At 32.0% G+C, this 19,095-nt stretch overlaps 3 protein-coding genes across 5 annotated transcripts; all 3 read right to left on the bottom strand.

Moving 5' to 3' along the window:
- On the bottom strand, positions 3 to 4,778 carry LOC104718190. 3 transcript variants are annotated; one of them, XM_010435881.2, is made up of 12 exons: positions 3,928 to 4,778; positions 3,686 to 3,831; positions 3,121 to 3,226; positions 2,883 to 3,015; positions 2,645 to 2,708; positions 1,941 to 2,544; positions 1,514 to 1,843; positions 899 to 1,321; positions 736 to 808; positions 561 to 646; positions 363 to 482; positions 3 to 275 (listed from the first exon to the last, which is right to left on the bottom strand). In XM_010435881.2, exons 1-12 carry the CDS (start codon positions 4,564 to 4,566, stop codon positions 273 to 275), a joined length of 2,727 nt encoding a protein of 908 aa, XP_010434183.1. In that variant the 5' UTR covers positions 4,567 to 4,778; the 3' UTR covers positions 3 to 272. The 3 variants fall into 3 exon arrangements, with proteins under 3 accessions (XP_010434183.1, XP_010434181.1, XP_010434182.1); XM_010435879.2 differs by having other exon boundaries at positions 3 to 268; XM_010435880.2 differs by having other exon boundaries at positions 3 to 268; positions 1,941 to 2,541; positions 3,928 to 4,777.
- Positions 7,808 to 9,313, bottom strand: LOC104718188. Its single transcript, XM_010435878.2, has 6 exons — positions 9,078 to 9,313; positions 8,701 to 8,968; positions 8,496 to 8,610; positions 8,273 to 8,415; positions 8,092 to 8,176; positions 7,808 to 8,009 (listed from the first exon to the last, which is right to left on the bottom strand). The coding sequence occupies exons 1-6, from the start codon at positions 9,204 to 9,206 to the stop codon at positions 7,928 to 7,930; spliced, it is 822 nt and encodes a 273-aa protein (XP_010434180.1). The 5' UTR covers positions 9,207 to 9,313; the 3' UTR covers positions 7,808 to 7,927.
- On the bottom strand, positions 15,714 to 17,193 carry LOC104718187 (transcription factor MYB39-like). Its single transcript, XM_010435877.2, has 3 exons — positions 16,964 to 17,193; positions 16,747 to 16,876; positions 15,714 to 16,655 (listed from the first exon to the last, which is right to left on the bottom strand). The coding sequence occupies exons 1-3, from the start codon at positions 17,094 to 17,096 to the stop codon at positions 15,845 to 15,847; spliced, it is 1,074 nt and encodes a 357-aa protein (XP_010434179.1). The 5' UTR covers positions 17,097 to 17,193; the 3' UTR covers positions 15,714 to 15,844.

Raw genomic sequence — 19,095 nt, 5'->3', positions numbered from 1 at the left:
AATGGCAAATGAATTCATTTTGCTCTCTCTGTTCTTGTTTGTTTATTTCTATATATGTTTACATTCTACTACTCCTTACAACTGTAACTCAACAGCTTAATGCCTTACTCTTTCCAAGAAGAATTGGGTAACTATCAATGGCCAAGAATCAAGATTGCTACCTCTAGCTCTAGTTATATAATCTCGATGCACCAGTTGAATCTGAAGATGTGAGTTCCCGGATTTCCTTTACAGCTTCGCTAATTTTATGAATCGCCATTTTCTTCACCTGGTTATTGTGCAGCAATGTTAGTTTTACATAAACACACCACCACTCCTTTCTTAGTCAACCTTGTTTTAAAATTTAAACTAAAGGAACTCACCTCAATCTTATTTGCTTTCGTTTTGACGCTCTGAGGAAGTTGATTGAGCTCTTCCACTCGTTTAATTGATTCAGTAACATGCTCAGGTGACAGAAACTTCACAACCGCATTTACGCAAGACTAGCAAAAGTTATGTTAAAAGGTTAATAACTTTCTTATTACAAAAGAAGGAAAGAGTGTTTGATGTAAAAGTAATACCTTATTCTTTCTATTTTGGTATGGACATCCAGCAGGGACGATGACTGCTTCCCCAACACATTGATCAAAACTCCATGGTTCAACGTCTGAGCAAACAAAATAAGCAAGATGAATGAATTAAAGACATAATGAAATGGTAAGATAAAACTAGTAGAAATGAGGATATGATACTTACCAAACTCTTCCTTAAGCCTTTCTTTGTGGTACTCATCAAGATAATAACTCTGCTCAAGTAATGGATGATTCACCTGCAAAAATGATACATAACAAGAGTAATGATGGGCACAACAACAACTGATCTTTTGTAGAAGCGATCAAACCATCAACCTAAAACTTACGTTTTTTTTGCTGGAATCCATGGATTCTAGCTCGAGAGAGTGGTTATTAATATACTCGAGAAGTTTAGAAACATCTTGTTTCTGAAATACATCCCACCGGGCACCATAAGAGTTGCTTAGGCTTTCTTCTTCACAAGAGTCGTTGCAAATTTCTCTTTCCTCTGCTTCAAACTTAGTGCCTCTGCATTTAGCGCCTAAACAGTGTTGTGAAGATTCTGAATCAGAACTGGGATAGCCATCCAACCAATCTCTCTGAGCATATGCCTCAGACCTATCTCGTTTCTTTCCCTTATCAAATCTACTCTCCCTCACCTGCTCTGGGTTTTTAGATCTTACTCTTCCAATATTTTTCATAAGCTTTCTTATCCTACAAATCTGTTTAGTGGATACATGTGTTTCTGTGACATATAACAAGATATCAACCTGCAGAGCAAATCAAAGGTTGAGAAAAATATAAGTAGATCTGAAAAGTTAAACCAGAAAAGTGAAAGGAAATTTAACTGACCACAGTGTTACTACGTTAGCTAACAATCCGTATAAATTTTCAATTTGTAAAGCTAGGAAAGTGTGAAATAAGGGATGGCTCTTCCAAATGGAAGGATTACGAAAACTTACCATGTCACAAGTTTCGAACCCTAACTTCCTCACAGAATCAGGCAGTGCATATTCTTCACCACTCCTGTATGAAATATGGAGGCATGGACCAAAATCAGGTGTTTGTACAGTGTCAGGTAGGTTGGCTGCGATATTTAGTAGTCCGCTCTTTGGATCCATGTAGTGTGAAATTGGTAAAATATTCAGTATTTCAGCATAATGATTTGGAAACTGTTCTTTAAACAATGAAGACGAAAGCCATCCCTCCAGCTTCAGCCTTTCTTGACAAGTATTAGTCTCAGCCTTTCCTCTCAAAGAGCCCAAAAAAAATTGCTTTACGCCAATTTCTACCTGTCATTGAATAAGAATTAGACCAATTGAGAGATTAAAGGGTATTAAAATCAAGAAAGAGAGCGCACCAGTAACATCAAAGAACACAAGGACATACCTCAAACCAATCCATACAATCGGTAGTATTGCCAGTTTTGCTGTTTATGGTCATAAGATAGCAACAGAACATGGCTACTGGATCCCAGTTCAGGCTTAAACCACCCTTTAACACACTACGAACTACTACAGGATGGCCTTTACTCCAGTGTGTCTGAAAGTGTTCGAGATTGTTTTGTTGAAATTCCATCACTGTGGGGTAGTATAAAAAGTTACCAGTTCCGTCTTCTCTTCTCTTAGATGCTTCTTTCAAGTTACTATCACTACTACTAGATTGCGTTTCCATTCCATGACAAAATGGACATCCAAAGAATTTATCCAAGACTTCAGGCAACTCATAGCAACTGACTACTTCCTCTGCACTGATTTCTAACTTGCTTGTCAACTCCAGAGACAATAGACTCAGTGAAAGGTTATTGCTGCATCCTTTGACTTCTTTCCGCTTACAATCTGATAGAGATTTTATACCATTCAAGCATTTAACTGACCCAACCATTCTAGATAAGCTCCCTTGACTCTGATCTTGGTCAGAACTTAGCCTGAGAACTGAGGAACTGCGGGTGCACCTTTTTTTCAAATCCACAGCAGCAGAGTTGTCACTGCTGCTACTCAGACAAGTATTCAACGAAGTAATCAGAAGAAGAAAAAAAAACACAATATGTGAACACTTAACAGTAGAAGGGAATAAGGTAGCAAAGTAAGCACCAGAGCTGTTGATCATCAGAGGTTGATTCAGAGCTATGTATTTGAGGTTCAGCTGGATTTCCCCCTATCACGAATTTGAAAAAAAAAAAAAAGAATCAAACATATGAGCGAATTTAACTTAATAGAACCGTAGGATCCAAAAAAGAAAGAACCTGAATAAAGCATCTAATTATGGTTGTTCCTGTCCTTAACCAAGCAAGCTATCTTAAGAAAATATTTGGCAAAAACTATTAAACACCTTTCTTTTCTGCGTCATTCTCCACCTCTACTTTGTGTTCTGCATTGATTTTTTTTAGTACTGGAAGAAGCATGCACACCGCATAATGCAGATGCAAAACCCTGTCAATATCACTCCTGACACTCTGAGAATCCTGGAACATTTTATAGAGTAAACAACTTTGTGTCACAAATTATCTGAAGAAAGAAAAATAAACCATGTAAAATCTTTACGCTAAGGAACTATCAGATATTCAGACCTTACATTCAGTGACTCCAGACATAGTGACTGAGCAAACCTTGCACCTACATGATCCACAGCATACAGGGCATTTTCCCTCAACTTCTTCTCTCGATCCCTTGTTCCTGATTTATTCCAAGCCAAAAATCAGTACGATGAATGCTTCTAACCAATTAGTAGATCAAAACCAGATAACTTAATAGCAAAATCAGAAACAATAAAACTACAGAAGCAATCTCAAGTGAAACTATTGAAGCATGAAACTGCAGGAAAGAGTATCTCATGTTATTACATCCTAACATTTACGCCACATATTATCAGGGAAGTAAAAACGAAATTCGAGCAAGCTCTCCTCCAAAGTGGAAAGAGAATACTCTGAATGCACATAAAACAGAACAAACATTGCAATTCAGCAGCTACCATAGGTGAATAGATAAGCCTCAAGATGTCTTCGGTCCACAAAACGACTGATATCGTTAAGGAGATTCCTAATTATAACTATCCTCTTCATGTAACTCTCTAACTAGATACAGAGGATTAGACTCTAATGTGAACAATCCATCAGCAAAAAGGAAAGACCATACCTTTTTTCAATACAATCAATGCAAAAGAACTCTCTTTCACAACTCAAACAACTAATCAAATCCCCAAATCCTCTTGTTCCACACCAATGACACCTCTTCTTCTTCTCCTTCTTTCCACTAACCAAATTCCCCTTGAAAGGAACCACCTTGACAAAAACAATCACACAAAACCCAAATAAGAAGACTAAAAAAAGAAACTAACTGGATACACACAAAGTGTAAAACTTTAAGCTTCTCGTTACCTGCATTTTGCCAACAGGCAAAGGTTCAATGTTCTTAGACCTAAACCTTCGTTTAGCAACCGAAATTGGCTCTTCACCAACTTTAACATCACAAGGAGAAGACACATTACTTGTAGTCGGAGAAGGTGGTGAAATCGCCATCACACCATTAGGAAGAACCCTCGTTAACTCTTCTCCAACAAATTCACCAAACCCACCATTACTACTGGTCACCTTCTTCGTCTTCTTCTTCTGATTCGGCAACCTCTTCCTCTTCTCAACTTCTCTCTTCAGCACCATCCTAATCAAATCCAGCTGCAAATCCCCTCTCTTCAGCTTCATCTTCTTAACAGCTTCATCCATAGCCTCTGCTTCACCCATAACTCGCTTCCTCTTAGATTTCCCCGATCTCTTAGCCCTAATTCTGTTTTCGCTAGGCTCGATCTCAGAACACGCCGCTTCGTCTCCTCCTCCTCCTCTTCTTGATCTAACGAGCTTCATCGACTCTGAAGCTTTCTGCTTACTCCGCTTTAAGCTCTGAGAAGAGTGATGAGCCTCGCACATCTTTTTACCCTCTAAAGCTCGTCTCTTGCACCTCCATTGCTTACCATCGGAGCGGTTGCAACGAAACTCGTCTGGAACGGTCTCGATCTCCGACATTCTTCAAAGACCCGAAATTTATCTGAATTCGGGTGAGAAATTCCCGGTGGAGTCTCTCCGGAGTTAGTGATCTGAAACCAGAGACGACGAAGTTGTAGTCAGAGAGAGGGAGAGAGAGAGAGAGAAAGGCGAAAAGGCAAAGTGTTTTTATTTGCAGAGTCGAAGAAGTGGCAGAATGGTAAATTAGTGTAGAACGAGAGTCTTGTTTTGGTAACGTAAGATCGCAAATATCGAGAGGAATAGAGGATCTTCAGTTTTTCAGTTACCCCTCTCTCTGGTCTTTTTTTTTTTTTTTTTTTTTTTNCTAGCTCTTTCTCTTTTTTTTTTTTTTTTTTTTTTTTTTTTTTCTTTCTTTTGTGTATTTTGGTTTCTTAATTCTACAATACTACTAGTTTGCTAGTATTTATAAGAAGATAAAATCTTTATTAGGTTTTTCTCTATCTACTTAATATTTTGATAGTTTTCTAATTATTAATAATTGTTTTTAACAAAAAAAGTAATATTACATTAATTTTTATTTGACTATACATAAATGTAATATATTTTATGACAGAAAATAACACTAGTTTCATATAAATATTTAGTCAATTGCGCATAGATTTAATATATTACGTGTCAAAAAATAATTAATAACTTTGTATAAATCTTTGACTGATTAGATTCAAAGTACTACGGGACAAAAAAAAGAGTTTGATATACTACTATCCAAAAAGTGTAACGTACACCCGGTTTAGGCGTTACAAAAAATAACACTAGTTTTACATGAATTTTTTTACTAATTACACATAGATTGAAATATTACGCAATAAAAAGTAACGTTTTTCTTACATATAATTTAAGTTGATTTCACATATATTTGATTCTACGCGTCAAAATGTAACGATAGTTTCATATAAACTTTTGACTTATTACACATAAATTGAAATAGAAGATGACAAAAAATAACTCTAACAGTAGTTGTACTTTGTTATAAATATGCTCTTGGTAAATATTTTAAATTATTCATTCCTATAAAATATTTCTTTCATATATTATTGTTTATATTTAACTAGATTAGGCCCGCGTATTAACGCGCATATAAGAAAAATTTGTGAAATTTTAAGTTGTATTCAAAATATTAATTTTGTTTCATATTGAATCCACTTTTTGTGTCATATTGAATCCAATGGATGAGAATTATTTTATTATTTCATCTAACGCTTGAAACTTATTAATGATCTAACAATTGCAAGTCTTTTTCCTTCAAATAAACGTGTCTTTTCGTCATAGTCCATGTTTTAAAAATCGCACCTTTTAATTGTTGCATCTATTCGTCGTGCCCCATCTTTTAAAAATTGCACCTATTTATTTTTGCACCTCTTTGATTCACACCTATATGTTTTAGACCTTTTTATTTACAAATTTTTGTTTATTATATATAAACTTCTATGGAATACAAAAACAATTTTCGAATTTATCGTTTTCAGAGTATTTTTAAAAGTAAAAAATAAAATCAAAGAATTGTTTTATTAGAGTGTGTTTTGAATTAACCTGCTTCAATCTCTATATCAAGGTATGTTTATAAACTTGTTAGTGTCCATTCTGAAAAATTGATTTTGTTCCCTCCTCCATTTCGTTCTCATATATAGATTATAGATTATTGTTTAAGTGCTATGTTTGTATATATGATGTCGGTTACATAATTTAATCAAGATAGCATTTACATTTAATTTCTTCAAGTTAAAGTAGACTAACAAAATGACATGAGATCAATATCTATAGCACAAAGTGGCGTAATTTTTTTTTTAATATGGGTTTGTTCCGTTTCGTAGCGACCAAAATTGCTTTATAATAAGTTTTTGGAAACTTTGCTCTCACTTGTTTAGATTTGATAAGTGTTGCGATCACATGAATTACTAAGTTTGAAAACTAATGTTTATATAATAACATAATATTGAATACACTATCAAATCATTCACCCATTGAAAAACTTAAGAAAATTACACTAATTTCTTATTTTTTTTTATATTATGTTAATCACTAATTTTAACACTTTTTTTTCAGCAACACTAATTTTAACATATTAAACCTCTTTATACTTTAATCAGTTTTCTGTATAAATTTCTTTTTACTATATGATTACAATAAATAATAATTGCAAATATTTTCTTTATTAATTGCACATATTTTCTTATTGAAATTAGTAATTTAATAGATAACTTTCCTATTAGAATTAGTGATATAATAGATTACTTTTGGTTTTATATACCTTTTAAAAATATTACTTGTAATCCTTTTATTTTTAGGATTTTTTAATTTTCCTAATAATTATTAAATAATTTTTTTTTTCACACATGTCAAAACATTATCGATATACTTGACACCTGTCGCAACTATATGAATTACTAACTTTGAAAACTAAAGTTTATATAATAAAATATAATATTTTTAATTAAAATGAGTATTTTCACCTTTATACTATTAAGAACAATAGTTAATTTTGGCAAAAAATATTCAAAATTTAGAGTATGACTAAAGTCGGACCTGGACATATGTGCGAGGTTGTTTTCAAACGCTAAGTTTCATTTTTGTGATTTTTTAATTTTTGTTGTTGCTTTGATGGGGTAATAATTTATGTAAAAATTGTAAATAAAGTTAAATTGATTTTAATTGTAAATTAATTTTAGGGGTTTTGTAAAGGTTGTATTTGAAGTTTTTAAAGAATAGTAGAAAACATATTGTCAATTTAAATTAGAAGAAGTAATTAATGTTTGTAGTTTGTATTAGTGGTGCATATAGTATCTACGAGAAATATTGTATATACTTTAAATTTGTAATTATATTTGTTGGCCCATTATGATAGAGGGTGAAAATGAATCGTCATGATGTTGTTGTATTTCCGGCCATATTTAAACCATCATTGTTTCTAAATTTTTTAAAAATACAGTGTGTGGAAAAAACTTTTAGTTAAGTTTATATATTAATAGAAAATAATTGTTGGTGTTAAATTGACTAAAGGGACGGTTTAACCTGATATGATTATAAGAAAATTTGGTTAATCTAACCTTCCATGACTAGATGAAAGTGTTAATGCCTCAATGTATTTTTTTTTATATCTGAGTTGTTTCCTAATATTTATTATTGGTTATATGGTACTTCTCGAGTTCATTCGTACGATATGATTTGATTGTCCTAACTATTTTTTAGTTTTGTAGCTATTATATTACCATTTTACTAAGTAACCAGAACATAATTTAGTAACACTAGTGATAGAGAGCATAGAGAAGTAATTAGTTGTCATACAAAAGTCACATTACAGAGAACTTTAATAGTAGATAATATGAACCTTAGTTTCACTTAAAACATACACCCTAAAAACTTGCTAGCCAATCGATTTAGAACTTGAAGATTCGTCTTGATTTTTCAATTGTTGGTTTAGATGATACCTCCCAGCAAATTCAGAGCTGCAATTTTTTGAATTTAGTTAGTGTGTATTTAACGTATGAATAAATTTGTAAGTAAGCAAATAGTACTATGATAACTTACATTGCTTTATGATTTTTGAGTCCTGCAAATTCTGGATTAATATAGATCCTTGATGAGCCATAAGTATTAACAATACATGGTGTACCTAGCAATGTTAAATATATTTAAGATTTAGGTTTGTATTTGTTTTAATATAAAAAAAGTTGTATAAGACAATAATGAATTACATTTTTTAAAATACCTTTCAATTCAACAATTTTCCAGAAACGAAAGACACTAAACACTGGCTTAGATTTAAATGTGAGATGGTAATTTTTTGATTTCCACATTCTCATGAAATATGAAGCATAACCTCCCATTGCATGACACTTGAGAGTTTCATTCCTACATGTATATTATATCATTAGCATCTGTCCAAGGATAACAACTGTTCTCTAATGGTTCATATAAATATGATGACTTACCTCCCATTTAAAAGTTTGATAACAACACCTTCACAATGGTTGGTCCGTCCATCTTCAGGAACGACACTTACTTCTTCAATAATTTCAGAGACCTCTATTATACATCCACACACATCTGTCATGGATAACCGACGGAGTAAAGTTTTAAAAAGATTTACTACTAACTACTAACAATTAGAAGAAATCAAATCTGAACATAACTGACCGAAAGTAACACCATCATTTACTCTTGCATGATTTATATCTGCAAAATCTTCAAAGCGAAAATAATTTTTGCAAGTAATCGGCTGAACTAGATTCATTTTTGTCTTCTCCCAAACCTTTATTTGGTAAGGATGAGTTGTGTTTCTTTCTTTTAGGGTTGGCTTGATGACTTTGAAATCACTTAAGGAATACCATTCACCATCTTTAATAAATCTTGGTATTTCATATTCAAACTGAGTAAACACAATTGTGGCTTCAATTGTGTCACCCTTCAAAAAAAAAGCAATTTCTTACAACCAAAACTTAAATCAAACACCTAATTTATAGAAAATTTCTTTAAACATAGGAGTGAAGTTTGACATTGAGTATTGATTTTACCTTTTCATCTGCGAGGAGCAACACCTTTTTGGTGAAAAACTCACAAAGAACCCAAGTACTTAAAACCTTAGCTTGTATGATCCAATTTTTCCGTCTTGGATGTAGATCGGAGATGTAGTTGAGTTCCATGATCACTCAGAGATGTAGTTTGATAACAACACTATCGCAAAGGTTGGTTCATCCGTTTTAAGAAACGACACTTACTTCTTCATCAATTTCAGGGACCTATATTATGCATCCACACACATCTCTCATGGACAACCGACAGAATTATAATTTTTAAAGATTTAATACTAACTACAACCAATTAGAAGAAAACAAATCTGAACACAATTGACTGAAAGTAACGCCTTCATTTGCTCTTGCATGGTTTGTATCTACAAAATTTTCCAAGCGAAAATAATTTTTGCAATTTATTGGATGAATTAAATTGATTCTTGTCTTCTCTCAAACCTTTCTTTGGTAAGGATGAGTTGTATTCTTGTTTTTATTATGGTTGGTTTAATGACTTTAAAATAACGAGGAATACCATTTACCATCGTTAGTATATCTTAGAATTTCATATTCAAACTGAGTAAACACAATTGTGGCTTCGATTGTGTCAACTTTAAAAAAAAAAATTAAAATCAAAACTTAAATAAAAATCGAGTTTATAAAAAAAATCTTTTAAAATGGGAGCTAACTTTAAGAGTAAGTATTGATTTTACCTTTCCATCTGGGAGGAGCAACATTCTTTTGACGAAAAAATCACAAAGAACCCGAGTACTTAAAATCTTAGCTTGTATGGCCCAATTTTTCCGTCCCGAATGTAGATTAGAGATGTAGTTCCGTTAACATAGAGCTCGTCATGTAAAAACATGGTCTTGGTAAGTGTCCCTGATTTTTATTTATGGTCATAGCAAAACCAACAGCTAATAACAATTGTTCTACGCATTTTAAAATGAAATTTTGTGTATGACGGAGTTAACAATACCCTCGGAATCAAGACTTATCACCAATTCTATCACATGTAATAATAATAACTTTCAAAAAAAAATTATGTCATTTGTTTAATCGGTAACCTTCTACCATTCATTAGCACTCCTCTTACATCTATGTTTCTAAGTAGCATAACAGGGCATCATACCTTAGACCTAATACTACGATTTGGAATTTCTAACATCTTTATATTGGTTAAGAACTTCGGAGTCAACACATGATTGATGACAGAGCGAAGATTAGATATATTAATATATAGAATATGAACTTAAGTATATATGTTATTCACATACAATCATAGTAAGTTGTAGTATTATTTAAAATATTTTAAAGAAGCGTAAACGTTAAATATTGAAAACTGTACTAACTACTTAATTGATCTAACATATACTCATTGATAATACCCACATCCTCATTGGTTGGTCACAAATTAGCTCTCTATTGGAAGAATTTAATTTGGATTTTTTTCATTCTTCAAATTTTTGGAATCTCCTTAAACTTGTCTATTTATTGCTTCAATTGGATCATTAGCATCAGTTATTAAAAACTCATCTTAAATATCAATCTTAATTTCTCCATTATTAGGCTCTGATAATTTTCCATCACCAACAAGAAGAATCTACTCTAAAAATTCCTTTATATCCTTAGCAGCAATAGAACTCAAATCAGGAGAAATGCATACCTTACAAATTATCCTAGATATAAGAAGCGTTTAATGAAGTCATACATATTTTTGCCCATTTACCACCTTGAATGAGGGACAATACATGTCTGAAATCAACTTCAAAGACAAAAACTTTACCACCAAAAATTTTGTTTCGTTTAATAATATCATACAAATTTCTATCCAGTGACTCAAACAATGTTTCCTTTTAAACAATATAGATAAAAGGCATACCAGATCTTTTGTCAGGTTTTAAAATTTTCGCGTATGATCACGCAGAAAAACGGAAACTGGTTCATGTTACTTATATTTAATATTTGCAATGTTTTAAATATCATTTGGTCATAAATTTTTGGTGGTGTTTTATTAGACATGAAATGTATAAAAAAAGACTTAAGAAGACGCATTTAGAAACATTAGCATTTTCAAAATCTTGCGTTTGAATAGTTTGGACACAATACCATAAGATATGTACTGTACTTTTGTTTGTAAAGATTTTGTTGGGATTTTAGTTTAAGTTTTGATTATATAAACGAAAAGTATAAAATTAATAGTGTTTTGCTTTTAATTATATACTCTTTTAGCCAAAATCTTCGTTTAAATGGGAAAAAAAAAAAGTAAAAGAATCTATGCTCTTGTACTTGGATTCATGTTCTCTACTTGACATCAAACACCAACTTTGTATAAGTTGCCACTTTCCACTATTATCAATTACTAACAAGGTGGACATATATATTGAATTTGTGGTCAAGAAAATCTTCTTCTAATCGTAATAATTTTACGAACTACATAATCTAATTTTTTTTCACTTTTTCTTAGCGAACGATTGTGCACATGCTTTTAACTACTATAAACATTTTCTAGATCTACTATGATATATGATAGACGGTTCAACATGTATAATGTTTACAAATCTTTAATATAATCGGTTGGCAAAACAAACTGATCTACTATGTTCATGCTGAAAATTTCGGTACATCCACACTCGTTACTATGCAATAATTCACATTATGGAGTAATCAACTTGATGTCGAAACACTAAAGCATGTTATATGTATATTATTTTATTATTTGATAACAATAAAAGACTATAAATCTCTTAAAAGTGATCTATGATAACGTTTATAGAAAACAGTATAATTTACAAAATCAGTAAATTTTAACCGTAAAAATTTAGAACAAACACTTTTCGTTGTTCCTTTAAGAATTCCATTGATCATATGTAGTTGTTTTACAACCTCATTCCATCTCGAGCACAAAACAAACGGAGCATAAGTACTAAAAATTGCTTAATCTTGATGATGTGAGTTTTAAAGATTAGAGTCACCAAACAAATATAAATAAACAATCACGGCAATACTTGACTGAAAAATACAAAGGTACAGTAGCTGCAAAAATAAGAAATATCTAGTCTGGCTGCTTTGGATTTAAAAACTCCTGGTTATAAAAAAAAAGTAAAATAATGTACACCCAAATACAAATGATTTGTATATATAGTCTTACATTTTATATAGTTCATTGTAGACCAATTTCGTAAGAATGATATCTACTAGCTAAGTTTTATTCGTTGCTGGTGACTTACGAATCCCAAATTTAAACTCATATATTAATCAATGTAATCTGCAAATAATATGTCAATCCGCTTTGAAAAAAATAAAAAGATGTGTCCAACAGAAGTTGAACTTGGTCAAAAACCCCCGACATAGTAAGTCACGACTATACCAGCCACCATCTAGGTCCGATATAATAATTTTTTCTAATGCAATTTAGATATATACCCTTAACAAAATCAAAGTCGCATGGCTTTCACCAAGTATGAAACCACAAGAATTCCCACAATATGCTTGCAAAAGACACACATCCACTTTAGAGGTTCTTATCTTAACTTTTGAAATTTGACATTATCTGATTTTATTGTTTCCTTTGGACGGCGGCTGGGACTTTTTCTGTCCATGTATGACTAAATGGTCTAACAATTTTACTCTAGAAGATATTGAGTTCTTGTTTGTTTATAAAAAGGTTTTGAATTAGAGTTCTTGTTTGTTTTTTTGAATTAGAGTTTTGTTGTTTTGCTTTGCTTATAAAAAAACTATTTTCACATTCCAATTAATAATATGGGCCAACCATGAACAATTGGATAATGTTTATTTTTTGTTTTAACTTTGAAAATCAAGTTTCTTTTTCATTGTTTGAAAATCATGTTAGATATCGACTGCAGAACATAGAGATGCATTTTCCATGTAATTCTCAATTGGTTCAGAAAAAGTAGCTGTATTATCATTTTTTTTATATTACACATTTTGATTATTTTTTTTATAAACCAATAATTAATCTTCTGTTTACAAACTACTAATAAAATTTACCAACTTGAATTCAATTTATTTAGCCTGAGTACAGGCTAAAATTGTCGTTTTTATTATAATCACTAACTCTTAAATTGTTTGATGTCATTGCTCATTTATATTTGGTTTTCCAGTTTTATTTACTTATATATATTCTCTGATCAGCTCTCTAGTATTTTATGTGATATATAAATGACGTATGGAATACGTAGCCGTTGACCATTGTAACAACCACATGTAATTATAGAAGCTTCTGACCGTACGGACGACAATAGTTAAACTATCCAAGTCCAGTAGTCCAATTTTTTTTTTGCGACAATAATTCGCAGTTTCGCACTTAACAACTGGCGTTAGGAAAATTTTGGACTAGTACATATGTAATAAATATCTCATAATTTTAAATTGGACCATATGGATTTTTTTGTTGTTTGTTAAAGGGTTTATATGGATGATACACGTACACATCGCAGTCTTCGCAGATTCAAATCCGACTTATATCTTGCGTTGATTAAAACTGGGCGGTACGTACGTATAATCTAACATTGACCAAAACGTTCAAGCTGTTAGCCATTTTAGTGAAAAATGGTGATAACCCAAAAACGATTCTGTCTTTTACTCTCCTTCTTTTGTTTTCTTTTATTGGTGAGGGAATTACCAAGAAAACCTAGTAGAAAAAACTAGGTATGTAGTGAATTTAGGATTGGATTAAATTAGGTAAACTCTTTGAACCTCGAAATTTTGACCATTGGTTTTTGTTTTCTTGTGATCAAGTGGCTATATAGAAACACAACACGAAGTGTATACGAGACTAACACGTTTTGCTGTTTGTCAAGAACATGGAGACACACACAACCCACGAAAACTAAAGACAGCATGTAAAACAAATTTTGCCTTTTTGCTTTGGTCCAATATATTTATATACGCAACCGCCCAAAATCTTTTTACATTTTTGAGGCTTTTTCTGATTCTTTGTTTTAAAGTCAATAGATTGCACTTTGTTTCTCCCAACTCATAATTTCGAAACTTTTTACGATAGACTATTTTTATAACTGGTTAAACTAAGGTAGACAAAAAATTAGAAGTAAACATTGAACATACAACATAGAAATTTGGTTACGATAGACAACAAACAATACATAAATCGATTTCTCAGCAATTTGAACTCGTCCAGAATATTTAAGAAAACTATATTTAGTTATAACTACATCTATATATTCATGATGCTTAATTTACAAGTTGTATTGATAATATTATATTTTTTTGGGGTTTTATAATACATCTGATAAAGTTCTTGGTTTAATTATGTGCTTTATTACACACAAAAAGAAACATAAGACTTTGCCTTAACAAGTGATAAGAAAATTATTTAGTCTCTTGAAGAAGAACCGTCAAAAAAGTCATACAGCAATAAATAGTTGACATTTGTAAATGTATAAACTCATGTGAGAAAGAAAAAAAAAAATCATATGTCAAAATCACAGTATTTTTATTCGTTCAAAACTCAAAAGTATAATTTTATTATTTGCCAAAACNCAAAAAAAAAAAAAAAAAAAAAAAAAAAAAAAAAAAAACCAAAGTGTTGATACACTTATGTCCAATCGAGCAGTCAAGAAATAACACAACAGCTCATTGAGCTCAACACGCAGGCGGGTCCCACATTCTATTATTGAGTTCCACGTGTTCTCTAATCCTAAATGGTGCGTGATACCTACACGTGTAAAGAAGCCAGTTAAAAGAAAAAAAAAACGTACGCCGTGATTTCAATAATAGTAACGATACTTTTTTCTTTTTGCGTTAATTATATTTGCCAAGTCATCGACACTACGAAACACGTGTCGCCAGCCAATTACGTACTTTTCATAACCTTATGAAACAAAATTTGTGTAACTCATTAACTTCTGCACGTAAAGATGAAGAACACGTGTCCCTCACTCGCCGGCTACTCTCCCCGGTTCCCCGAGAGTGTGTTCTTTGTTTCTTAATTGCTGTGTTTAGAAAGGGATATTTAAATTAATTAATCATCGGTTATAACATTTTTTTTTCATGCTACATAGCATGATTTATTGGTCTTATTTCAAAAATTCTAAAACATGGATACAATTACAGTGGTGTATACTACATAGCATGATTTATTGGTCTTATTTCAAAAATTCTAAAACATGGATACAATTACAGTGGTGTATATATACCGTGTTACTGTGTAAGCCGTTGAGACAATATAAACAAAATAAAAAATTAGTGAATTTAGAAAGTTACTTGGGATCTTTGCTGGAAATGCATGTGGCTGATCTTGTGATCATGAAAAATAAGATATTATACTACAAAGTTTTATGGTGAATCATTTGGACTTTATTGGGTTGGCTCATACGTTTTCATTAATACCTTTTGGGAAACATGACATAAGTCAATGATGTAATATTAAAGATATAATTTTATGTCTATATCAGGAAATTTCTGCACCTCATATCAATTTATACATATCAATTTCAGGATCTCATACCATTGAGTCAAATTTAATATTGACAGGAGACTATACATATGTTGAAGTAAAGCCGGCCAAATATAATTATTTTACTAAAAAGTGGATATCAATAATGGAAACTCAATGATTAAAAAAAAAATCGTATTAATTAGCTATAAACTCTAGAGAAATGAGTAACAAACATGGAAGTAGAAACACTATTTTACATGTAAACAAATTGAAAAAAAAAGAGTCTTAAAATTACAACAAATGATAAAAAGAAAACTCCATCCCACTCGACTTTTATTTTTCTTTCTTGGAATTATATAATAAAATCATTAACGTCCAAGAAATCTGGAATATCAAACTTCATGAGATTACTACAATAGCTTTCCATCTCATCCTCAGTGCTGCAACTGCTACTGTTGATGTAACTCGAGTTTAACGTAGTCGGGCTCGTGCTCGAGGTTGGCGTGTTCAATACCGAAGTAGCGAAATTGAAGCTCTGATCCGAAAAAGAAGGATCTAAGACAAACTTAGAACTTGAATAATCGTTGAACGATAGATTATTGCAATCTTGGACCGATGTAGTCGAAGTTGAAGCTAGAGTTTGTTCTCCAAAACCATTGAAGTGATTATCCATTTGGCCAAACTGATGAGCTTCATTGGGGAATGGCGGCATGGAAGATTGGAGTTCTTGAGTAATCGTGTTCTCGAAATATTGGTCGGTTTGATATTGGTTTACTCCGGCTTGGTTAATATCATGATGATACACCGTTTGGTTCCCTTGAGTTCTCGGGTCATGATCCACCACGAGGTTCTGACTTTGATTTTGGTTTTGAGAGAAGAGAGAGTTTGCGAGCTTGAGTATCTCGGGGTTAACCAATGGATGTTGCTGCTGATGACGACGATGAATATCCATCATGAGTCCTGACATGTTCATATGATGTGATGAAGATGAATTGTATAGAGATGAAGCTAATATGGATGAGATATCGAGGAGATCGAGTCGAGGACTGTGAGTCACTGGATCGATCCCCATTCTAAGTAGCTTCTTTCTTATATGAGTGTTCCAAAAGTTCTTGATCTCGTTATCAGTTCTTCCAGGCAAACGTGCCGCAATTGCAGACCACCTATAGATAGTTGATTCAAACACGTAAGAATCTTGAACTAGTTCAAAGAAGATGTTGTCGGAGGGGCAAAAAAAAGAAAAGATAAACTCACTTGTTTCCTAAGAAGCTATGGAGCTGAATAATGGTTTCTTCTTCCTCAAAAGAGAACCTTCCTCGCTTTATATCTGGTCGGAGATAATTAGTCCACCTCAACCTACAACTCTTGCCACACCTTTGTAAACCTGATGAGGAGATTCAAAAATGATTAAGAAAACTTTTGAAGAACTTATAATTAAAAACATGATTAAAATGCAAAGAAAGAGACGAACCAGCATTTTTGGGGAGGGTTCTCCAGTTACCATATCCATGTTTCTGGATATAGTCAACAAGCTTCTGGTCTTCTTCAGATGTCCATGGTCCTTTCTTGAGACCGTTCTTCTCGCAACAAGGTGACCTTCCCATTGATTTTGTGGATGATTGTTTTATCAAAAAGATTGGTCAAATGGTTTAGTAATTATGAGCTAATCAGAGAGCTTGAGAAAGTTAATATAAATAGAGAAGAGAGAAACAAAAGGTCGTAGGGTCCGTAAGGGGAAGTACAAAGTATATATAGGGATAGAAAAAGAGGGAAGTCAAAATGGTTCGGTGCCGTCCTCTGTTTCTCAATTGGTATACGTGTCCCTTCTTTTTTTCCCACATAACAAAAACGGATAAATATTGCGTTTTACGATGCTTTTATCTTTTTTTTCTTTCTTTCTCAATTGGCTTTTGAGTTTGAGTTTGTTTTTATGCTAACATGTTATATACTAATTATATATATATATATATATATATATTAGCTAACTTCAGATGTCATATGTTCAACAGGAATGGAACCCATGGTCGGTCTTACAAGAACGAAAAAAAGTGAAATATTCATCAATTTCTCAAAACGAAAATTATCATTTGTTTTCCTCAATATTGATTGTTTCACTTACTAAACCGTTTTGTATTTTTTTTGTAAAGGACTTGCTAAACAATTGCTGGAAACGACTAAACGAGTGAGTGATCAACACAGTTTCTTTACAAAAAAAGTATCTTGATTAGCTTTCTTGATATATAATTGGAACTTTGATTACTCTTAAAAGCAGCTGTAACGTTGAAAATTTGCTGCTTGTTTAGTCATGAATCATCACGATATCGTGAAAGATATGATATCAGTCAATCAACCTAAGAAAAATAAAACAAGACTATATTTCGTCTAACCAATAACCATCAATAGTCTTTAAAACGGTTATATATAACATCCACGAAATATCATATGAAAACCTAATGATACCTAGATTTGAACATGTGAGATTCAATGTACCCTTACGGTCTTACTCGAGATTAGAGTATTTTTAAAAATAAACCAAGACTTATACATTAATGTAATTGTAGAACTTCCGCTGAAGTCGACTCACCGTTGTTAGCACATAAATATTGGTATTTCTATCTTAATTAACTAAAAAGGTACTCATATACCCGTAGTCCATATCGTGATAATGAAATGACACAATCAAAGGGGTGTGTATATCGAGGAAAGAGCGTCGCTCTCCAAGCTTTGTGGGAAGGTTTCACATTAGCTGTCGCCCACATGAAGACGCCACGTCATTGTTTTCCCTCTTAATTTCAACTTCTATCTTTTTAATCTTTGTTATTCTGTAATTGGGACAATTTTCCCGTTTTCTAGAAAAAGTAAATAAATAAAAATTACATTAAGTAAAATTTAAAACATACTGTAATATAATTGGAGTTTCGTCCTTTAAATTACCGTAATTCTAAATAGGAAAACATGAGTGGTCTTGCTGTCGGATTGTCCTATTTGATTAATTTGATCAAGTTTCTCTACTATGGAGATAATGAAACGGTTCACTGACTTTTTTTTTTTCTGAATCTCCAATACTAAAAAAATAACAAACAAAAAAAAAGAAATACTACTTTTTTTTTCTTTTTTACAATATTAGACCAACCATTTCGCTTGGATTGCATCCAAGGAAAATTTTATCAAAGTCAAATATTCTTTATGTATATGCACGTAGCACATTATAGAGAAAAAAAAAGGAGCATTTAATTCGAATGGCAATAATGGAGTTTGGTATTTGCCGAAATTTAGAAAACATTAATTGTGGAGAGATTATGATAACTTTATAGACAACAAAAAAATATTATCCACCAATTAATTCGTGACTGTGCGTATGTTTATTTTGATTTGTATATATTGTATACTCTTATAGTATTACACTACGTTCAGACCCGCATTCACGTGCAAGTTTATTTTTGCATAATATTTTTTTTTTAAAATTGAAATTTTTTCACGTAAATTGCTACTCAAACCTGGACGGGTGATAATTATAAGAAAAAAATTAAGATATAATATAGTTAAGTGATATTAGGTGTATATTATTCTAAACTAATAGAAATATTTCAAACAGTTTGTTTA

The sequence above is a fragment of the Camelina sativa genome, chromosome 10, assembly GCF_000633955.1.
Source record: "Camelina sativa cultivar DH55 chromosome 10, Cs, whole genome shotgun sequence".
NCBI lineage: Eukaryota > Viridiplantae > Streptophyta > Magnoliopsida > Brassicales > Brassicaceae > Camelina > Camelina sativa.
The sequence above is the reverse complement of the archived record's forward strand: the minus strand, read 5'-3'. Positions and strand labels throughout refer to the sequence as shown.